The sequence below is a fragment of the Mus pahari genome, chromosome 10 (genome assembly GCF_900095145.1).
Source record: "Mus pahari chromosome 10, PAHARI_EIJ_v1.1, whole genome shotgun sequence".
Taxonomy (NCBI): domain Eukaryota; kingdom Metazoa; phylum Chordata; class Mammalia; order Rodentia; family Muridae; genus Mus; species Mus pahari.
This window is the reverse complement of record NC_034599.1, coordinates 99,365,268-99,381,404: the sequence shown is the minus strand read 5'-3', so window position 1 is coordinate 99,381,404 and position 16,137 is coordinate 99,365,268. Positions and strand designations below refer to the sequence as shown.

Genomic DNA, 16,137 nt, shown 5'->3' with positions numbered 1-16,137 from the left:
ACACACACACACACACACACACCCCATATTCACACACATACACACACACCCCATATTCACACACACACACACCCCATACTACCTAGCCCAATACTATGACAAGGCTCACCTCAAAAGCCACACAGCCTCAGGCTGAGGTGGCTCAGACAGAACTACAGGATAGGACTCTGTACAACAGGGTGCCCTCCACCCCCACTGCAGGACCCCAGTGAGACCTCTCTGTGAAAGGCCTCATCCCATTCTCAGATGCAGAGACTGAGGTCTGGAAGGGGCCGGAAGGAAGCTGATACCCAGCTCTCCTATCCCCAGAAGTGACTGGGTTCGGTCTCCATTCCATGCCCCAGCCCGTGGGGGACACTCACCGTCCTCAATGATGACTTTGATAAGTCGGATGGAGCCAGCCCGGGCCTTGGCAAAGAATTCCTTTAGCTCTTCAGTGGCTATAAGCACAAGAAACATAGTTGTTGGTGGTGAGCAAGCAGGCAGTGTAGGCAGGGAAGAGTTCGGGTCTGCCGGTGTCCTGTGGGGTCTGGTGGTAGCCAGGCTGGGAAGTGGGTTAAATATGGTTTCCCCATGTGACTGGGAACCTGAGATGGCCACTGAACATAAGCTCCCAAATTTAGCTAGCAGGAGTGGCAGGCGGTGGCCTGCTGGCTGGGATAACTCTGATGACAGGAAGGACAGGCAGGAATGGACGGCCCACTTGAAGATGGACCAGTTTCTAAGACAAGCCAGGCTTGCCAGAATGAAGGGCACCCACTTGTCCCTGGACACTAGGATGATCTAGCAGTGACTCAACACCCACTCAGCTGGCCAATGTAAGTGGATTGAATCTCATCTAGAGATTCAAACACACACATACACATACACACACACACACACACACACACACACGCATGCACAGATACAATTCTGGATTGTCAACACACATACAGGCAGCAGACATAGCTGCAAAGTATGTCTACACCATGTGTACAGGCAAGATAAACAAAATATAGAGACATAGATTTGCACGCCACATGAATGCGCTCGTAGCTCAAGCCCCCAGTCAGTTTGTACCAAAACAGGGGCTACCAGCCCCAACATAGCCCTATCAAGAGGCAATAATGCCTCTGTCCCCAGGCAGTAAGGAAGGCCACCAGGAGGAGGAATGGGGGCCTAGGAAGACGTTTCCATCTTGGAATTCAGGCAACAGAGATGGAAGGTGACTAATGACCAAGGACACGGTGCCAAGGAGGACCATGGCCACAGCTCGAGGACCATGAGTCATCTCAGCTTTACTAATGGTGATAGAGAGAGAAGACACAGTCCAAGTGCGTAAGGGACCTGCTTGGAGCCTCTGGGTGAGTGTGACCTTGGGGCTGCCAGGGGTCAGAAGAACCCCGGCAGGAACACAGTTGGAGAACTGAGATCACAGAGTATTTATAGGGCCTGGATTGAGCAGCTGATAGGCAGCTTAGGGGCGGGGTGGAGGGGCTTTAGGTAAACAAACTCTTCATCTGACCTCAGGTGCTCCCCATTCTCTGCAGAGTGACTTTATGCTTGAACCTTAGGCATGAAGGTCACCGTGTGGCCAGGGGCCTAACAGCCTAACAAGCCTTGGGGATAGAAGCATGGCTCAGTACCACATACAAGGGGACATAGCCCCACTGGGTATGCATAGGTGATTTTTTTTTTTTTTTTTTTTGTGAGACAGGGTTTCTCTGTATAGCCCTGATTGTCCTGGAACTCACTCTGTAGACCAGGCTGGCCCCTCGAACTTAGAAATCCGCCTGCCTCTGCCTCCCGAGTGCTGGGATTAAAGGCGTGCGCCACCACTGCCCGGCATGCACAACTGATTAACTATGAATAGAAGCCTGAAGCTTTAAGCCTGATCTTTGGGGCCCCAGCTCCCCTTAGCTGTGTGACCCTTGACATCTCTGAACCTGAACCTCATCTATAAAACGCAGCTAATTCCCTCAAACTCAAAGGCCTGTGGTGCGGAGTAAACGGGACAAAGGGCGGAGGAACTGGTCTTTGCTGGCTTTTTTTTTTTTTTTTAAATCTAAAGGGAGCTGTGTTTTACTGATTCTCTTACCTGCCTAGACCTTGGGGGGGGGGGCTAGAAGCTCCCCAGAGGGAGAGGCAGACAAGCCCCTTCTACTGTTACCAGGGCACTGAAAAGCCAGCAGGGAACGTGACATCTCCTCCTACCCCACCCCAATGCCTCCCCAGTCACCATCAATAATCTAGAGGCCAGGCCTGGGACATCTGAGCCTCCCTCATCAAAGATTCATGCCTCCCCACCCCCACCTTGCCCACCTCCAACTCCAGCAAGACTCAGGTTACTGTCCCTCTTGGGCCCCACTCTGAGGTCAACAGGCCCTACTCCTACGGCCTGGCCAAGGCTGGCACCTGATCCTCCATGGTGGTCTTTCTTGCCACTTCCAGCAGGCCCAAAAGAAGGTGTACATCCTCATAGGCAGGAGACCAGGAAGCTCCTCAGGGCAGGTCTGTCTCACTTCATAGGGAATGAAGGGATAGGGCAGAGCCTTGGCCACAGGGTCTGTAAGCAGTGTGTGTGTGTGTGTGTGTGTGTGTGTGTGTGTGTAACTTCGAAGTGGCAGCAGTTCAGACCCGACAAAGAGGAAGGAAGGAACAGGCCAGGCAGCAGTTTACCCCGACAGTTCCCCCACTATGGGGCTGACTCAAGAACCCTGCTCCTCCATCTCTAGGAGAGGCTGACCCACCTGTGGGCGGCCAGGCTTGAGCCGGGTCCCTGCATGCTCAGGACAAACAGGATGGGGATGGGGCAGGGCCAGGGAAAGTCTCTTGGCTTGTCCATCCACCAAGCAGCCACAACCGCAAGGAGGGATTCCAGCAGCCAGACTGGTCGATGGTGGTAGCCCTGGTCAGGGAATCATGATGTGGTGGTAGGAGTGGCTGATGGCCAAACCAACAAGCTGTCCGGGCAAGCAGCCTGGCCTTCCCTACTGGCCAGGGAAGCAACCCTTCCAGGACCATAACAAATGGGGACAAAATACCTGGCTCTCAGCTATTGCTTCTTTCTTAAGTCTCTCCAGGGAGGAAACTGGGGCCCTGGAGGGGGGTTATGGGTGTCACGCCCTGGGCTGTAGAAGCTTCCTGTAGATGAGGGTGGAGGCAGGAGCTCCCCTATAAAGTCTGAATCCTGACCCTTTGCCCTGCTTCCAGCTTGAAGTTGGGACTTTGTAGGCTTGGTTGGAGCAGAGATGGAGAGATCTCAATAGAAAAGGGAAGAAGACAGAGGCCAAGGTCAGATGTACAGCTCTCCCCATTCTACTCAAGAAGGAGGGCTTGAGTCTAGCCTCTGTCCAACCTCGTCTGCAAGAATATAGGGGTCCTGGAAGGAGAAAAGGTCAGGCTACCCTCTCCACACGGACACACAAGCCCATGTCAGTCATAAGACACCCATGCAAGCACCCATGCTAACACACGCATACTGAGATGTGCCTGAACTGGGCACACATGCAGAGATACCCACAGTTTGTGTGCATGCTGCCAGGAAACACTGATGTCTGAGATGGAACCAAGAGTGTCCAAAACCAGCCACTAGTGCATGCACACGAAGAAGCCTGGACAGGCAAAACCAAGTCTCATCCAGATGTGCACATACTGGACTGTATACAGAAAACATGTGCACACGCATGTACACTTTTCCAGATGTGCACATCCGGGTACACCCCACCTCCAGAAAAGAACAAAAATACCCAGACCAGTATACACAGGCACATCCGCCCCCAGTTGGGTACACAAGATACTTCCACCCTCGCTGTGTGCATTCATGTGCACCCACTCCAGGCTATGTACAACAGTCTGTTCTGCCCCAAGACGTGTCCATCCCAGGGACTCGCGGTTGCAAAAGAGAACAGGAAGCTTCCCGGGAGGGTACAAGGAAGAGAAGGATGAAGGGACCTAGTGCGGAGAACCGGTGCGGCGGAGCCCCTGTCCGCCCTCCATCCGCCCTCACCGTGGATGCCGGTCTGGTGCGCCATGGCTCAGCTTTCGGCTCGCCCGTGCCGTCGGAGCTCTCCGCTTGGTCCTGGCCCGGCTCGACTCGGCTCGCCTGGACCCAGAGCTCCGGAGGATGTGGCGACGGCGCCGAGCCTCGCGCAGCTTCCCGGGCGGTGCCGCAGGACCCGCCCCCAGCGCGCCCCGCCCCCGGAGGGCGAGGCCGGCAGAGGCGGGCATTAGTGCCGCGCGTGCGCGCAGCGGGCGCCAGGGTCCGGATGGCCCAGTGCTGGGTCGCTACCACCTTCATGGCCAAGAAAGGGCCCCAAGGGAGTGTGGGTGGTCACTTGTAGGCCTGGATCCTGGAGGTCTGTGGGCGGATCCGCACTTGGGCGTGGGAGAGACTATGTGCTTGCCGCCTAGGAGGTTTGAAAGTGAGGGCCGATCCAGGCGTACCCGTTTGTGATGGTGAGGTGATCTCAGTGTAGGTGGGCACGCGCTCATGGGTGGTCGTGAATGTGTGTGTGTGTGTGTGTGTGTGTGTGTGTACTGATTTCCTACCAGTCATCAGGTGCACGGTGTCTGTGGTGGCTGGAGCTCAACGCTGAGAAAGTGAATGGCCACAGGAGGAAGTAAATTTTGGAGAGACTGAGGTGACCTAGCAAGGCTGAGGAAAGTTTTCCAAAAAGAAGGTGCATGTGCTAAGTATGACCCAGTGGTTGAAGGACTGGAAGTCAGTCTGAGGAACTTCTCAGTTTCTAATGACCTTGTCTCCTTTCCTACTGCTCTTACTAATGGCTGGATAGCAGCTAGTACTCTTTAACTACAGAACCATCTCTCCAGCCCTGGACCTTGTTATCAAAAATAGATAAATGAGACTGGACAGATGGCTCCGTGGTTAAGAGTACTTAGCTGCTCTTGAATAGGACTCAAGTTTGGCTCCCAGCACCCACATGTCACAACTGCTCTTTCTTCTGGCCTCCTGGGATTAGACACAGACATTGTGCACATAGATACATGCAGACCAAACACCCAGACACACACCAAAAAAAATTCTTTTTATAGTTTAAGAGCTTTATTATAGAAATGTAGGCGAAAGAGAGAAAGAGAGAGAGAGAGAGAGAGAGAGAGAAGAGGAGAAGACAAAGAGAAAGGAGAGAGGAGAGAGAAGCAAGAGGTAAAGGAACAAAGGAGTAAGAGAGTGAGAGTGAGAGCAAAATAATTGTTTTTTACTGAAATAAATAAAAACTTTAAAAATTAGACAATGAGAGATGGCTCAGTCAGTAAAGTGCTGAGTTAGTATAGAGTTTCAGATTCACAGCATCAGAATGAAAAAACATGGCTTTCCCCCTGGACTGTGCAGGGAGGCTGGGGACCTCCTTGGGAGAGGTCGTTTGAGGAGACAGGCCAGTACCTACTGGGGCTCATTTGCTTATTAGTCAGCCAACCCAGCCAAATGGAGAGGTGGGGGAGAGGGAGAGGGAGGGGGAGGGGGGAGGGGGCAGGGGAGAGCAATAGAGGCTGACTGACTGGTATCCACCTCTGGTTTCCACATTGCACTCTAACACACATAGTGTATGTATATACCACAAACACACACACACACACACACACACACAATCTGTGAGAGAACTCAAGCAATAATTAGTTCAAATGACATCCTTGGGCTGGCTCAGCTGATAGAACATTCTAACATGTGTGACATGTGTGAAGTACTAGGTTTGATCCTTAGCACTACATAAATCAGGTGTGTTGGCAAGTAACTATAATCCAGAACTCAGGAAGCAAAGGGCTCAGTGCATTCAAGGCCTTCAAGCCCATCCTGGTCTGCATAGTTAGATTTTGTCTCGTAAGTAAATAAGGAAGGAAGGAAGAAAGAAAGGAGAAGAAGGGGGGGGGGGTTCAGGATTAGTCTGGGCTACATAGTGAGTTCCTGGCCAGCTTGGGCTACATGGGACTTTGTCAACAAAGAGGTTTTTACAAAAAGAGGTGGTGAAGTAGAAAACTGGATAAAGGAAACAGGTCACCCACAAAAATAGATGCTGTCCCACAAGTCGCTAAGGAGCAGCTTGCCCGGTCGGTACTCATTAAATACATGAAAACTGAACTGTATGTGGAATCTTACTTACCTATAGGCAAAAATTTTAAACTTTGACAAGAATTGTGGTTGTCAAGGCTGGGTAAATAGGCTATGCAAGCTTATGTAAAACTGTGATGACTGCTCTTGATTGTACAATTAATTATCCAGGTGTGGAACCTTTGAGCTTGTCTGTGAGGGCATTTCCCCAAAAAGTTTAACAAGGAGGGAAGACCAGGCCTGAACGTGAGCAGCACCCCTCTGTGGGCTGGGGTCTGAACACACCTCTTCCGGGTGGCAGACACATGTGACCAGCTGCCCGGCATCCCGATTCTCTTGTTGCTGCTGCTGCGATGGAGAAAGCTATTCCTTCTGTAGTTGCTTCTTGCAGATACTTTGTTACAGCAAGAACTAAAGTAACTAAGGAAGATTTGTCATATGTATCCTTCTCCTCTTTAGTTGGAAGCAGGGGTTGGGGGTGGGGAGTGTCTCAGACCTTGTCCCTATTCACAGCTGGGTCAGGCACTAACTATCAGAACTACTATTACATTCGGGCTCAGCAGTCCCTCTGTTAGCAACATCCTCCTATGCCCAGTGTGTGGCTGTTACTGGGTGGGCTCAGTAGGGTAACTCCCACCCCACCCCCACCCCAGTTACTGGGTTGCAGCTGTTTCCCAAGAACCTTCCTCCTTGGGCAGGAGGAACTGATGGCAGAACAGGGCTGACTGACTAAAGGAAGAGAGAGAGGCCTGGGGAGCACTAGGCTGGGCTTAGGAGCAGAGTCAAAGGTAGGGAACGCCTCATCCATCCATCCTTAGGCCTTAGAGACTTTAAATTGGGTTCCTGGAGGAGAAAAGAGGAAGTGAAATGGCTTGAGGGGTGGTCTGATGCAGCTACACTGTCATACTGGGAACCCTGGGCGTCTAACACTTCCCCTCTGTGGGCCTGAGTCCTCCTTTATGAAATGGAAATTGTGGCCTTGCAGAGGGGCACCTAGAGCTAGGTGACAGAAAGTGACAGGCGCTCTCCTCCAATAGCTGTAGCTATCTAGGGGTAAAGGGACATCCTGAACCAGAGTGATGACATGGTGAGCGCCTTCTCAAAACAAAAGAGGTTGGTGAAATTCTTCACTTCCCTCAGTCCAAGGCTGCACACCTTCGACCAGCTGCAGAAAGGAACTACACTCCCTCTTAAATTCCCATAGGTTCCTCTTGTCCGTCACTCACACTCCAGGGAGGAACTTGTGCAGGCCAGAAGCCATCTTAATTGTAGGGGCAGACTTTTGGGAGCGGGCTTCTGAAGATGAGGAGGATCTGGGTGAACAGAACTCTGGAGCACTCTGAACCCGCTCTTACTCACACCTCCAAGGACATACTGTCCCCGTCCTCCCCTTGCGTAAGACGGTCGCTAGCAGGGCAAGACTGAGGCTCTGTGGTAGCGCCTGCCCAGCACCTATTCTGGATGACTCTCCACGGTTCCTAGAGTAGAGGGAAGGGCTTCCACTCTCAGAGGATCGAGTCCCACAGGTGCACGTGAGCCTTTGTGCCTTCTCAGTGGTATTGGCGTCTTCACCTCGCTGGGACTCAGTTATCCTGCCTGTAAAGTGGGATACGTGACCACATTCCCTTCTTACAGACGGTCAAAGAAACTGGCCGCACACTCTGGGGTGGATGGGCGGGAGGGGGCGTGGCCTCTCTCACCCCCCCCCTAGGCCCCACCCTCAGGTCCGCTTCCTCTCTGTGGCGGGCGGGATCCTGGCGTCCCGCCGTGCGCGGGCAGCCCCCGGCCGCCACGCAATGTCCGCTGGCTGGTTCCGGCGCCGCTTCCTACCCGGGGGTCCACTTCCAGAACCGCGGCCAGCCGGGCCGCGCTCCAGCCCGGTGCCCTATCACCGGCCCCGCTTTCTGCGCGGCTCCGGCTCCAGCCCCGGCGCCACCGACGCCTCGCGCCGCCCCGATGCCCGGCCCGTACGCAGTCCAGCACGGGGCCGCACGCTGCCTTGGAACGCAGGCTACGCCGAGTGAGTGTCCCTGCCCCCCGCGTTCCCTCCAGACCCCCTGCCTGATCCCGTCTGGTTCTGTGCTGACCTGGAAAACCGACGGGGTGTGCACATCCCCGCTAACCCTCTTCTTGTCTTCAACCTTGACAGCATTCCTCCTTTATCTCACTTTGGCATTTTCTTTTGAGAAGGTTGGAGGTCCCTGGGAGGGCTCGCATCCCGCTGGACCCTCCTTTTGACCTCTGGAGATGTTTGTCCCACCTCGCACCTCACTTAGGGTTTGGCTTATGCTCTGTGGGAAAGAGTTGGGACTGAGGTGGGCCTTCCCAAACCCTGGACCAGCACAGTGACTCTAAAGGGGCAAACCAGCGAACAGTTAGAAGACTTATATGGCTTGTAGAACCAGCATGAGGATCTGGAGTTGGGATCCCCAGCAACCTTGTTAAAAAGCTGGGAGTGGCAGTCGGGGCCTGAAATCCCAGCACTCCGGAGGAAGATGCAGGAAGACGCCTGGACTTGTTGGCCAGGAATCAGTGAACCCTGATTTAGTAAGAGACCGACCTGTCCTAAAAACGAAGGAGGAGGGCAGTCCACTTTTGGTCTTCGTATACACACACACACACACACACACACAAAGTTGTCCAAGTGTGTCAGGGGACAACACCAAGAAGCAGTTGTCCCAAGTGGAGACTCTGTGCCCACAATGACATAGATGAGACATCACAGTTGATTTCCTGGCCTTAGGGTTATCAATGCAGAGAAATCTGAATTCAATGAAGACCAGGCTGCTTGTGGGAAGCTATGCATCCGGCGATGTGAGTTTGGGATCGAAGAAGATCAAGAGTGGCTGACAGTGTGCCCAGAGGAGGTGAGCCCTGCCTTGCCTGATCCCTGCTCTCAGGCTTGGGGTCCAGGATGTGCAGGTTGAGACTCCTGCCTTACTCATGTCCTGGTTCTGGCTGGGCCAGGGGGACACCTGGGGAAGCTTGGTGGTGCCTGACACAGAGCTCTTCCTATGCAGTTCCTGACGGGGCACTACTGGGCACTGTTTGATGGGCACGGTGGCCCTGCCGCAGCTATCTTGGCTGCCAACACCCTGCACTCTTGCCTTCGCCGGCAGCTGGAGGCTGTGGTTGAAGGTGTGATGGCCACTCAGCCCCCCATGCACCTCAGTGGTCGCTGTGTCTGCCCCAGTGACCCCCAGTTTGTGGAGGAAAAGGGGATCCGGGCAGAAGACTTGGTGATTGGGGCTCTGGAGAACGCCTTCCAGGAATGTGTGAGTGGGGCCTATGGGGAGAAGGGACGTTTCCCCTCAGGGACTTAAAGAACCCTGGGTATAATGGCACACCGTGGTTACCATTCCTTGGACTGTGGAGAACTTGTGTTGACTCCTTCCTTCCTGGTAACAGCCCCATGGGCTTCAGCTTACCCCTCCCATGTATCTAGTTCCTACCGTGTGCTTGCCAACTGCTCACCTGTACATGCAGTTGGCCCTCAGTGTAGGCAGTGGTTTCTCTTCCCGTTTTGAATTACACTTCCCTTGTGTAATTCTCTTTATGAGGTATTCAAAAGTTAATGGCCAAGCTTTTCAGCTAAGATGCTGTAGGCCTGCTTGTGGGAATGTCATTGTAAGGAGTTGGGGACTGGAAGTGGTGGCAAGTTCAGGCGGTAGCTATACCAAGCTTGATTTGCTCCAGGATGATGTGATTGGCAGAGAGCTGGAGGCCTCAGGCCAGGTGGGTGGCTGTACAGCCCTGGTGGCGGTGTTCCTGCAAGGGAAGCTGTATGTGGCCAATGCTGGGGACAGCAGGTGAGTGGACCATTGGAGGGCAGGCAGGGTTGTGGGCAGGAGGGTACCAGGGGGGAGTTAAGACAATAAAAGGAGGGTTAGAAATGAGAGGACTGGCTGGTCAAGATGTATTTATACTTGGCATAAGCCAACTATAAGGGTGGACAATGATGCCAAGGCAGGCAGGGGCCATCGGTGCCATGCTAAGGGGCTGTACCTTTACTCTACAGGTCTTAGAGTCCCAAAAGGGTTTAAACAAGAGATCACAGTGACTAGAATTGGCCCCTGGTTGGAGAAAGAGAAAGGTAACCATGGGTGATTATGGTGGTTACTTCATAAAGCTCTTCCCTCCCTCCAACCTGTTTAGGGCCATCTTGGTGCGGAGACATGAGATACGGCTGCTGAGTTCTGAGTTCACCCCAGAAACAGAGCGGCAGCGGATCCAGCAGCTGGTAGTGCCCTTGGCAGGGGGACCCCCTCTGGGTAGAAGACCATATAGGGCCCTGGGAGGGAGCCTGCTCTGAAAGTGGCTTCCCCCACCTAGGCCTTCACCTACCCTGAGCTTCTGGCTGGAGAGTTCACCAGACTGGAGTTTCCACGGCGGCTGAAGGGGGATGACTTAGGGCAGAAGGTTTTGTTCAGGGACCATCACATGAGAGGCTGGTGAGCCGGTGGGATAACAGCCTGTGGTGGGGAAAGGTCCAGGGTTCCGGCTCACCTGTGTGGCCTGAGGCAGTCCTACCTGGGCAGGGAGGGCATGTACAAGCTTGGACTTTAGGATGGGAGAAGCTTCAGTAGTGTGTAGGTCTTTGGCTGATTCTAGGTCTGCTCCTGCAGGAGCTACAAACGGGTGGAAAAGTCTGATCTCAAGTACCCACTAATTCATGGACAGGGTAGGCAGGTTAGTGCCTCCCCTCCCCCACACCTCCCAAGAATCCCTCTTTAGTTGTTCCTAGAAGGTGGGATCTTCTTTGTCCCTTGCTAGTGGCTGTGTCTAGTATCCTGGGGTCCATTCCCTCATGATGTTTCTCTCCTAGAAGCCATTGTTCAATCCTCCTTCTGTGCTCAGCTGCGCCTGTCCTTGAACATGGGATAAGCTGTCATCTCATCTCTCCTTCCCCCAGGCTCGGTTACTGGGAACACTGGCTGTCTCCAGAGGGCTGGGCGACCATCAGCTTAGAGTCCTGGACACCAACATCCAGCTGAAGCCCTTCCTACTCTCCATCCCACAGGTGACGGAGTAGTGTCGCCCATCCCAGCTTCCATCTGCCCAGAAAGGCAGAGAATGAACCTGGCAGGAGCTGGTTAGGGAACACTGGAGGATTCTTAGGCTTAACTTGCAGGTGACTGTACTGGATGTCGACCAGCTGGCAGTGCAGGAGGATGATGTGGTTGTCATGGCAACTGATGGGCTCTGGGATGTCCTGTCCAATGAGCAGGTGGCACTGCTTGTGCGGAGCTTCCTCACTGGGAACCAAGAGGACGACCCACACAGGTACTGTAGCTTGAGGGAGACCTGACTGGGTCTAGGTTGGTGCTAGCAATAGCACTAAGCAGCTACAGCTGTGAAGACTACTAACTCAGTAGTAGTAGCAGGCGGGTGGTCTGATCAGGGCCCCCTTGAGCTTCCCAAGGGAGAGGGGATATGAGTGAAAAAAAACCCAAGTCCAGTTGTTAATATAGTTTATGGCCCTTTTGGGCTTGTTGCTTGTCCCACAGTTTCACTACATTTAGGGGGTCTCCTAGGTGTCCTGCCTTGGTCTTCTGTTCTATATCCAAAGTACATCTGCAGGGTGGTCTTTACAGGTTCTCAGAGTTGGCCAAAATGCTGGTACACAACACTCAAGGGGAGGACAGCGGTGCCACCGGAGAGGGACAGGTATCCTACGACGATGTCTCCGTGTTTGTGATTCCTTTGTGCAGCCAGGCCCCAGAAGGCAGTGGCCACTGAGGACTCAGATACTGTGTTCTAGAATCTCCTCAGGACCAGTGCAGACTCAGCATATGTCCACCGTGGCCAAGAGCAGGCCCTGCCTGGCTTGTTCTAAGCCACAGACCAATACTTAACAGGTCCCACATTCTGCAATGGTAACATTCCCCTGATGGAGGTACTTGATAGCATGTGGTATTCGTGTTAGCGCCTCTGCAGGATAAAGGGTTAAGAGCACTAAGAAGTCTCGGGGAGCAGGAACTTTGGATTCAACTCGTGAAATCTCAAGTTACTCATTTAACCATCCATCCACAGAAGGCACCTTCTTGAAACCTCTGAGCAGTCTCACATTTGCTTAAGATTAAAGCGATCTGAATTTTTCCTTTCTTCTCTCTCTCTTATTAAAAGATGGGGTTTCTGTTATGTAGTTCTGTCTGTCCTGGAACTTGTTATGTAGACCAGGCTGGCTTCAAACTCAGAGATCACCTGCCTTTGCTTCCTGAGCAAAAGTGTGTGCCATTGAAAGTGTGTGCCAGGCTGGAGCAGCCATCTTGAGGACAACTCCTGAAACCTGTTCAGATCCCGCCTTGCTCTCTGCCTGTGAAGGGCACAGGTCCCAGATAAATTTTGTAGAGTAAAATTGGCAGGGTTGACTGTCACTGCCGGGAGCCTGGCTGCCAATCTGGTTGCTTTCCCCCAGTCCCAGGCCTGCCCTCTATACCAACAGTGTCTGCTGTTCTCCAGTCGTGCCAAGTACAAACACTTCTTTCTCAGCAAGCCAGTTCTCCGTGTTTCTAACCTTCCACTTTTAGCCAGCCTAGCGCTATCCCCACCCACTCTACCCTACCCAGCCTCCAAAGACTCACATGGAGCATTCCCTTCAGACACACAGCCAACATGTTATTAAATGTTTGCATGTAAAAGCCCCTGTGGATCATGACTTATTAAATGTTTGCATGTAAAAGCCCCTGTAAATCATGACTTGCTCACACAGCCAACTCTGGCTGACAATTTTGATGTTTCTTGTGGCCTCTCAGCGGCCGATTTTTAGTCCTACCACATGCAAACCTGCATACAATCAGGATTGGCCCCATGCTCAGCTCCCTCGCTGTTGCCAGGAAATAAGGCCTTTAATTACCTGTGAACTCTGGATTGGAGGCACCAGAAGGGCTGCCTTTTTACTTAAAAAGAAGAAAAAAAAAGTTTTGCAAGAATTTCACTGTGAGGCCTTGTTGGTTCTGTATTGTGGCCTTGACCTTGGGATTGGTTTCTCACTCTAGGCCAGGCTGGTCTGAAATTTACATAGCCTGAGGTGACCTCAGTTTTGTGACTCTCCTCCTGCAGCCTAAGCACTGAGATTGCAGGGGTGGACTACCAGACTTGCTTTTTTGGATAGCTTGGTGTAGACATGTTATAGTAAGGACTTTACATAAGGCTGCTTCCCTCTTCATCTTCTCCTTAACTTGCCAGTGAGCAGTGATGGCACATGCCTTTCTTTAGTCTAGCACCCAAGAGGCAGAGGTAGGCAGGTTTGAGGCAAGCCTGGTCTACATAATGAGTTTAGGGATAGCCGGGTCTTCAGAGAAACTCTTTGTCTCAACCAAAACCAAACCAAACCCTCTAGAACTTGCTCAGAAGTATCCGTTGAAAGAGCTTTACCTGACTCACACTTAGTGTACAACCAAGGGGGCTTCAGACAACATTCAGCTTTAGATTGCAGGGAGGGAGCTGCTGGTAGGTAGGCCTGTGTAATTAATTCCTCTGGGATGCTCAAGACACCTATTTCCTCATCTTAGATTTCATTTCCTACTTATTATTCAGGGAAGACAGGACAGACCACTGGTATTTTCCACTTGCCATAAAACTTGTGGACAGACCTCCCACACCTTGGCCCTGCAGCCCCAGGCTGACAGATGCTTGAGCCTCACTGTGCAAGTTTAGCTTCCTCTTTTTTCAGCACATTCCTCCACATCCTCTCAAAGTGTAGGCAACATCCTGTGCCTGCCTCTTGCCCATACCAACTACTAAGCCAGCCAGCTCAGCACCACAGCCTACTGTCTGTTCCTCTTGCTCACGCAGTACAACCAGAGGGGGCAAACCATGTCTACTGCAAGTATGTCAGTGTAGCTGCAGTAGGCTTTTTTTTTTTTTTTTTTTTTTTTAACTGCACATGTCTTTAATAAAATTTACCAAAATATACAGTAAACAAGAGTGACCAAAGGGTTCCCAGAAATAGGGTTGGGCAAAGTCAGGGACAATGGATTTGGTAAACAACACAGTATCTAGAGAAATGTCAAATCTGTAGAGGGCTTGAACCCAGAACTGGTCCTGGGATGCAAGTGTTTTGGTCTAGATGGATAGTCAAAGCAGCATCTTTTGAGGGAGCTTGAGCTGCTGCTGGCTCTATGAAGGTGGCAGAGTACTGGAGCTTTGGCTAGGGCTGAGTCTTATTTCTGGAGTGGAGTCTGATGTTTTAACTACAGATTGAACTGGGTCCACGGCTTTTGTTGATGGAAACGAGCCAATGGTTGCTGTAGTCTGGGTATGGGCAGCCAGCACCACACCCAGATTGTCCCCCAGGCCCGATCAAGACTGACAAAGGGGGCTGGTGAGATGGCTCAGTGGGTAAGAGCACCCAACTGCTCTTCCAAAGGTCCTGAGTTCAAATCCCAGCAACCACATGGTGGCTCATAACCATCCGTAACAAGATCTGACGTCCTCTTCTGGAGTGACTGAAGACAGCTACAGTGTACTTACATATAATAAATAAATAAATCTTAAAAAAAAAAAGACTGACGAAGGGACGGGAAGACTCCAGAGGAGCTGGGTGGAAGGAGAGAGCCAACATCTGCTAGGCTTGGGGACACAGGATCACCAGTGGCCCCAGCATTAATGGGGCATGATCTCCTGCAATGAGCATGGGCTCTCCCACCTTGATTCCCAGGTGTTTTTAGACATTCTTGGGGGATGCTCCCAAAAGTATCTAGACCTCTGGTTCTTAAACCATATCCGGATCTGGTATTCCATTACACAAATGCTTCGTGCCAGCTCCTTGTTGCTCAAAGGAAGGATACTTGGACTTTTTGAATAATTCTCCCAGCTTACTCTTTTGTTCTGGGCTATACCTGGCAGGCCCTTTCCACTCCCCAATAGGAGCCTCTTGGGGAACTTGTGGCCTTGGAAGGACCTGAGGAGCCGCAAGTGGAGCTGAGGTACAGGGGCAAACTTGAAAGCCTGGGCTCCCTGAAGACATTTGCAGACCTTCAAGTAATGGGAGGATTTGTGGTATTTGGAGATAATGAAGCATTTGGTGGCAAGAAGGCACTAGCAGGGCTAGAGGCATTTGGAGGATCTGGGGACAATGGAGGTCTACAGATCCAGTGTAGGTAGAACTGTTGGGGGAGTATTCTGCATTGGAAAGCCTGGAAATGCAGTAGCTGCTGCCAGGCAGCATTCCACTTTATAATTTGTGACTCTGATGCAAATGCCATAGCATGTGTGGAAACCTAAGGACGATTTTCAGAAAGTGGGTTTTCTCCTTGGGTGAAAACCATGGGATCTGGGGACTGGACTCAGGTCATGTTTGTATGGTAAGAACTTTCAGCTGCAGATCCATCTTGTTGGACATCCCACCAGGCTTTGAGGGCTCTCATTCTTAGAGCAGTCTGAGCAGGAGAGCCAACATGGTCAACTAAACCCAAGCCAGAATATTTCTTCCAAAGTTCAAGGTCAAGGTCTTCACCTATTCTGATTCAGTCAAGGAAGCAGCAATCCTAGAATTCCGTGGCTCAGCAGGTCCTACTGCCAGATGCTCACCTCGAATCAAACAGGGCCTGGGAGGATGCAATTTATTCTAACAAGAGCTTGCCAGTCTCATCCAAGTTTGAGGTAAATGGTGTGGGACGGCCTCTGAAGACTGGGGCTGAGTCAAGCTTACCTGTTCTAGTTACCCATTACTGCTCCTGTGGTGGTTTAATTGGCATTTGGGGTTAAGGGACTGTGCCGGGGGTGGGGTGGGGTGGGTGTTTCTGTTGCCCAAAGGCCTAAAGGAGGGCCAGCATTTCCACCGGAGTCAGGACATTGGAACAACCCATTCTGTCAGAAGTGAACCAGGGAATGTTACAGAAACTCAATGGAAGAGACTGTAAACCATAAAATCCTGTTTACGATTGATAACATGGCAAAAAAAAGTTTATATGTTAAGTACAAAAAGGACAAAATTGTATGTACAGTAGAATAACAACTATGTAAACACCAAAGTTTATGCACAGAGATATCTAAAGGAACATTTAACATTAAGATTAACAGTGGTACCACTTGGGTGGCAAACTGGTTCTTAAAGATCTTCCAATTTTCCTTCATAAGCACTAATT

General features: G+C 51.7%; 2 protein-coding genes across 3 annotated transcripts in view; one reads left to right on the top strand and one right to left on the bottom strand.

Moving 5' to 3' along the window:
- The window catches only part of Twf2 (twinfilin actin binding protein 2), a 12,554-nt gene extending 8,389 nt beyond the window's left edge, over nt 1–4,165 (bottom strand). Inside the window, exons 1-2 of the mRNA XM_021206907.1 lie at nt 3,989–4,165; nt 363–440 (exon numbers count right to left, since the gene is read on the bottom strand). Of these exons, the coding sequence (XP_021062566.1) occupies nt 363–440; nt 3,989–4,013 (103 nt within the window). The 5' untranslated portion in view covers nt 4,014–4,165. The remainder of the gene's footprint in view (nt 1–362; nt 441–3,988) is intronic.
- A 3,609-nt stretch (nt 4,166–7,774) lies between these two features.
- On the top strand, nt 7,775–12,145 carry Ppm1m (protein phosphatase, Mg2+/Mn2+ dependent 1M). Of its 2 annotated transcripts, none has more exons than XM_021207098.1 (10): nt 7,775–8,066; nt 8,790–8,913; nt 9,067–9,321; nt 9,743–9,855; nt 10,202–10,286; nt 10,379–10,497; nt 10,672–10,735; nt 10,959–11,066; nt 11,178–11,329; nt 11,641–12,145. In XM_021207098.1, exons 1-10 carry the CDS (start codon nt 7,843–7,845, stop codon nt 11,783–11,785), a joined length of 1,389 nt encoding a protein of 462 aa, XP_021062757.1. In that variant the 5' UTR covers nt 7,775–7,842; the 3' UTR covers nt 11,786–12,145. The 2 variants fall into 2 exon arrangements, with proteins under 2 accessions (XP_021062757.1, XP_021062758.1); XM_021207099.2 differs by lacking the exon at nt 7,775–8,066 and adding an exon at nt 8,087–8,349 and having other exon boundaries at nt 11,641–12,130.
- Nucleotides 12,146–16,137: the final 3,992 nt, after the last annotated feature.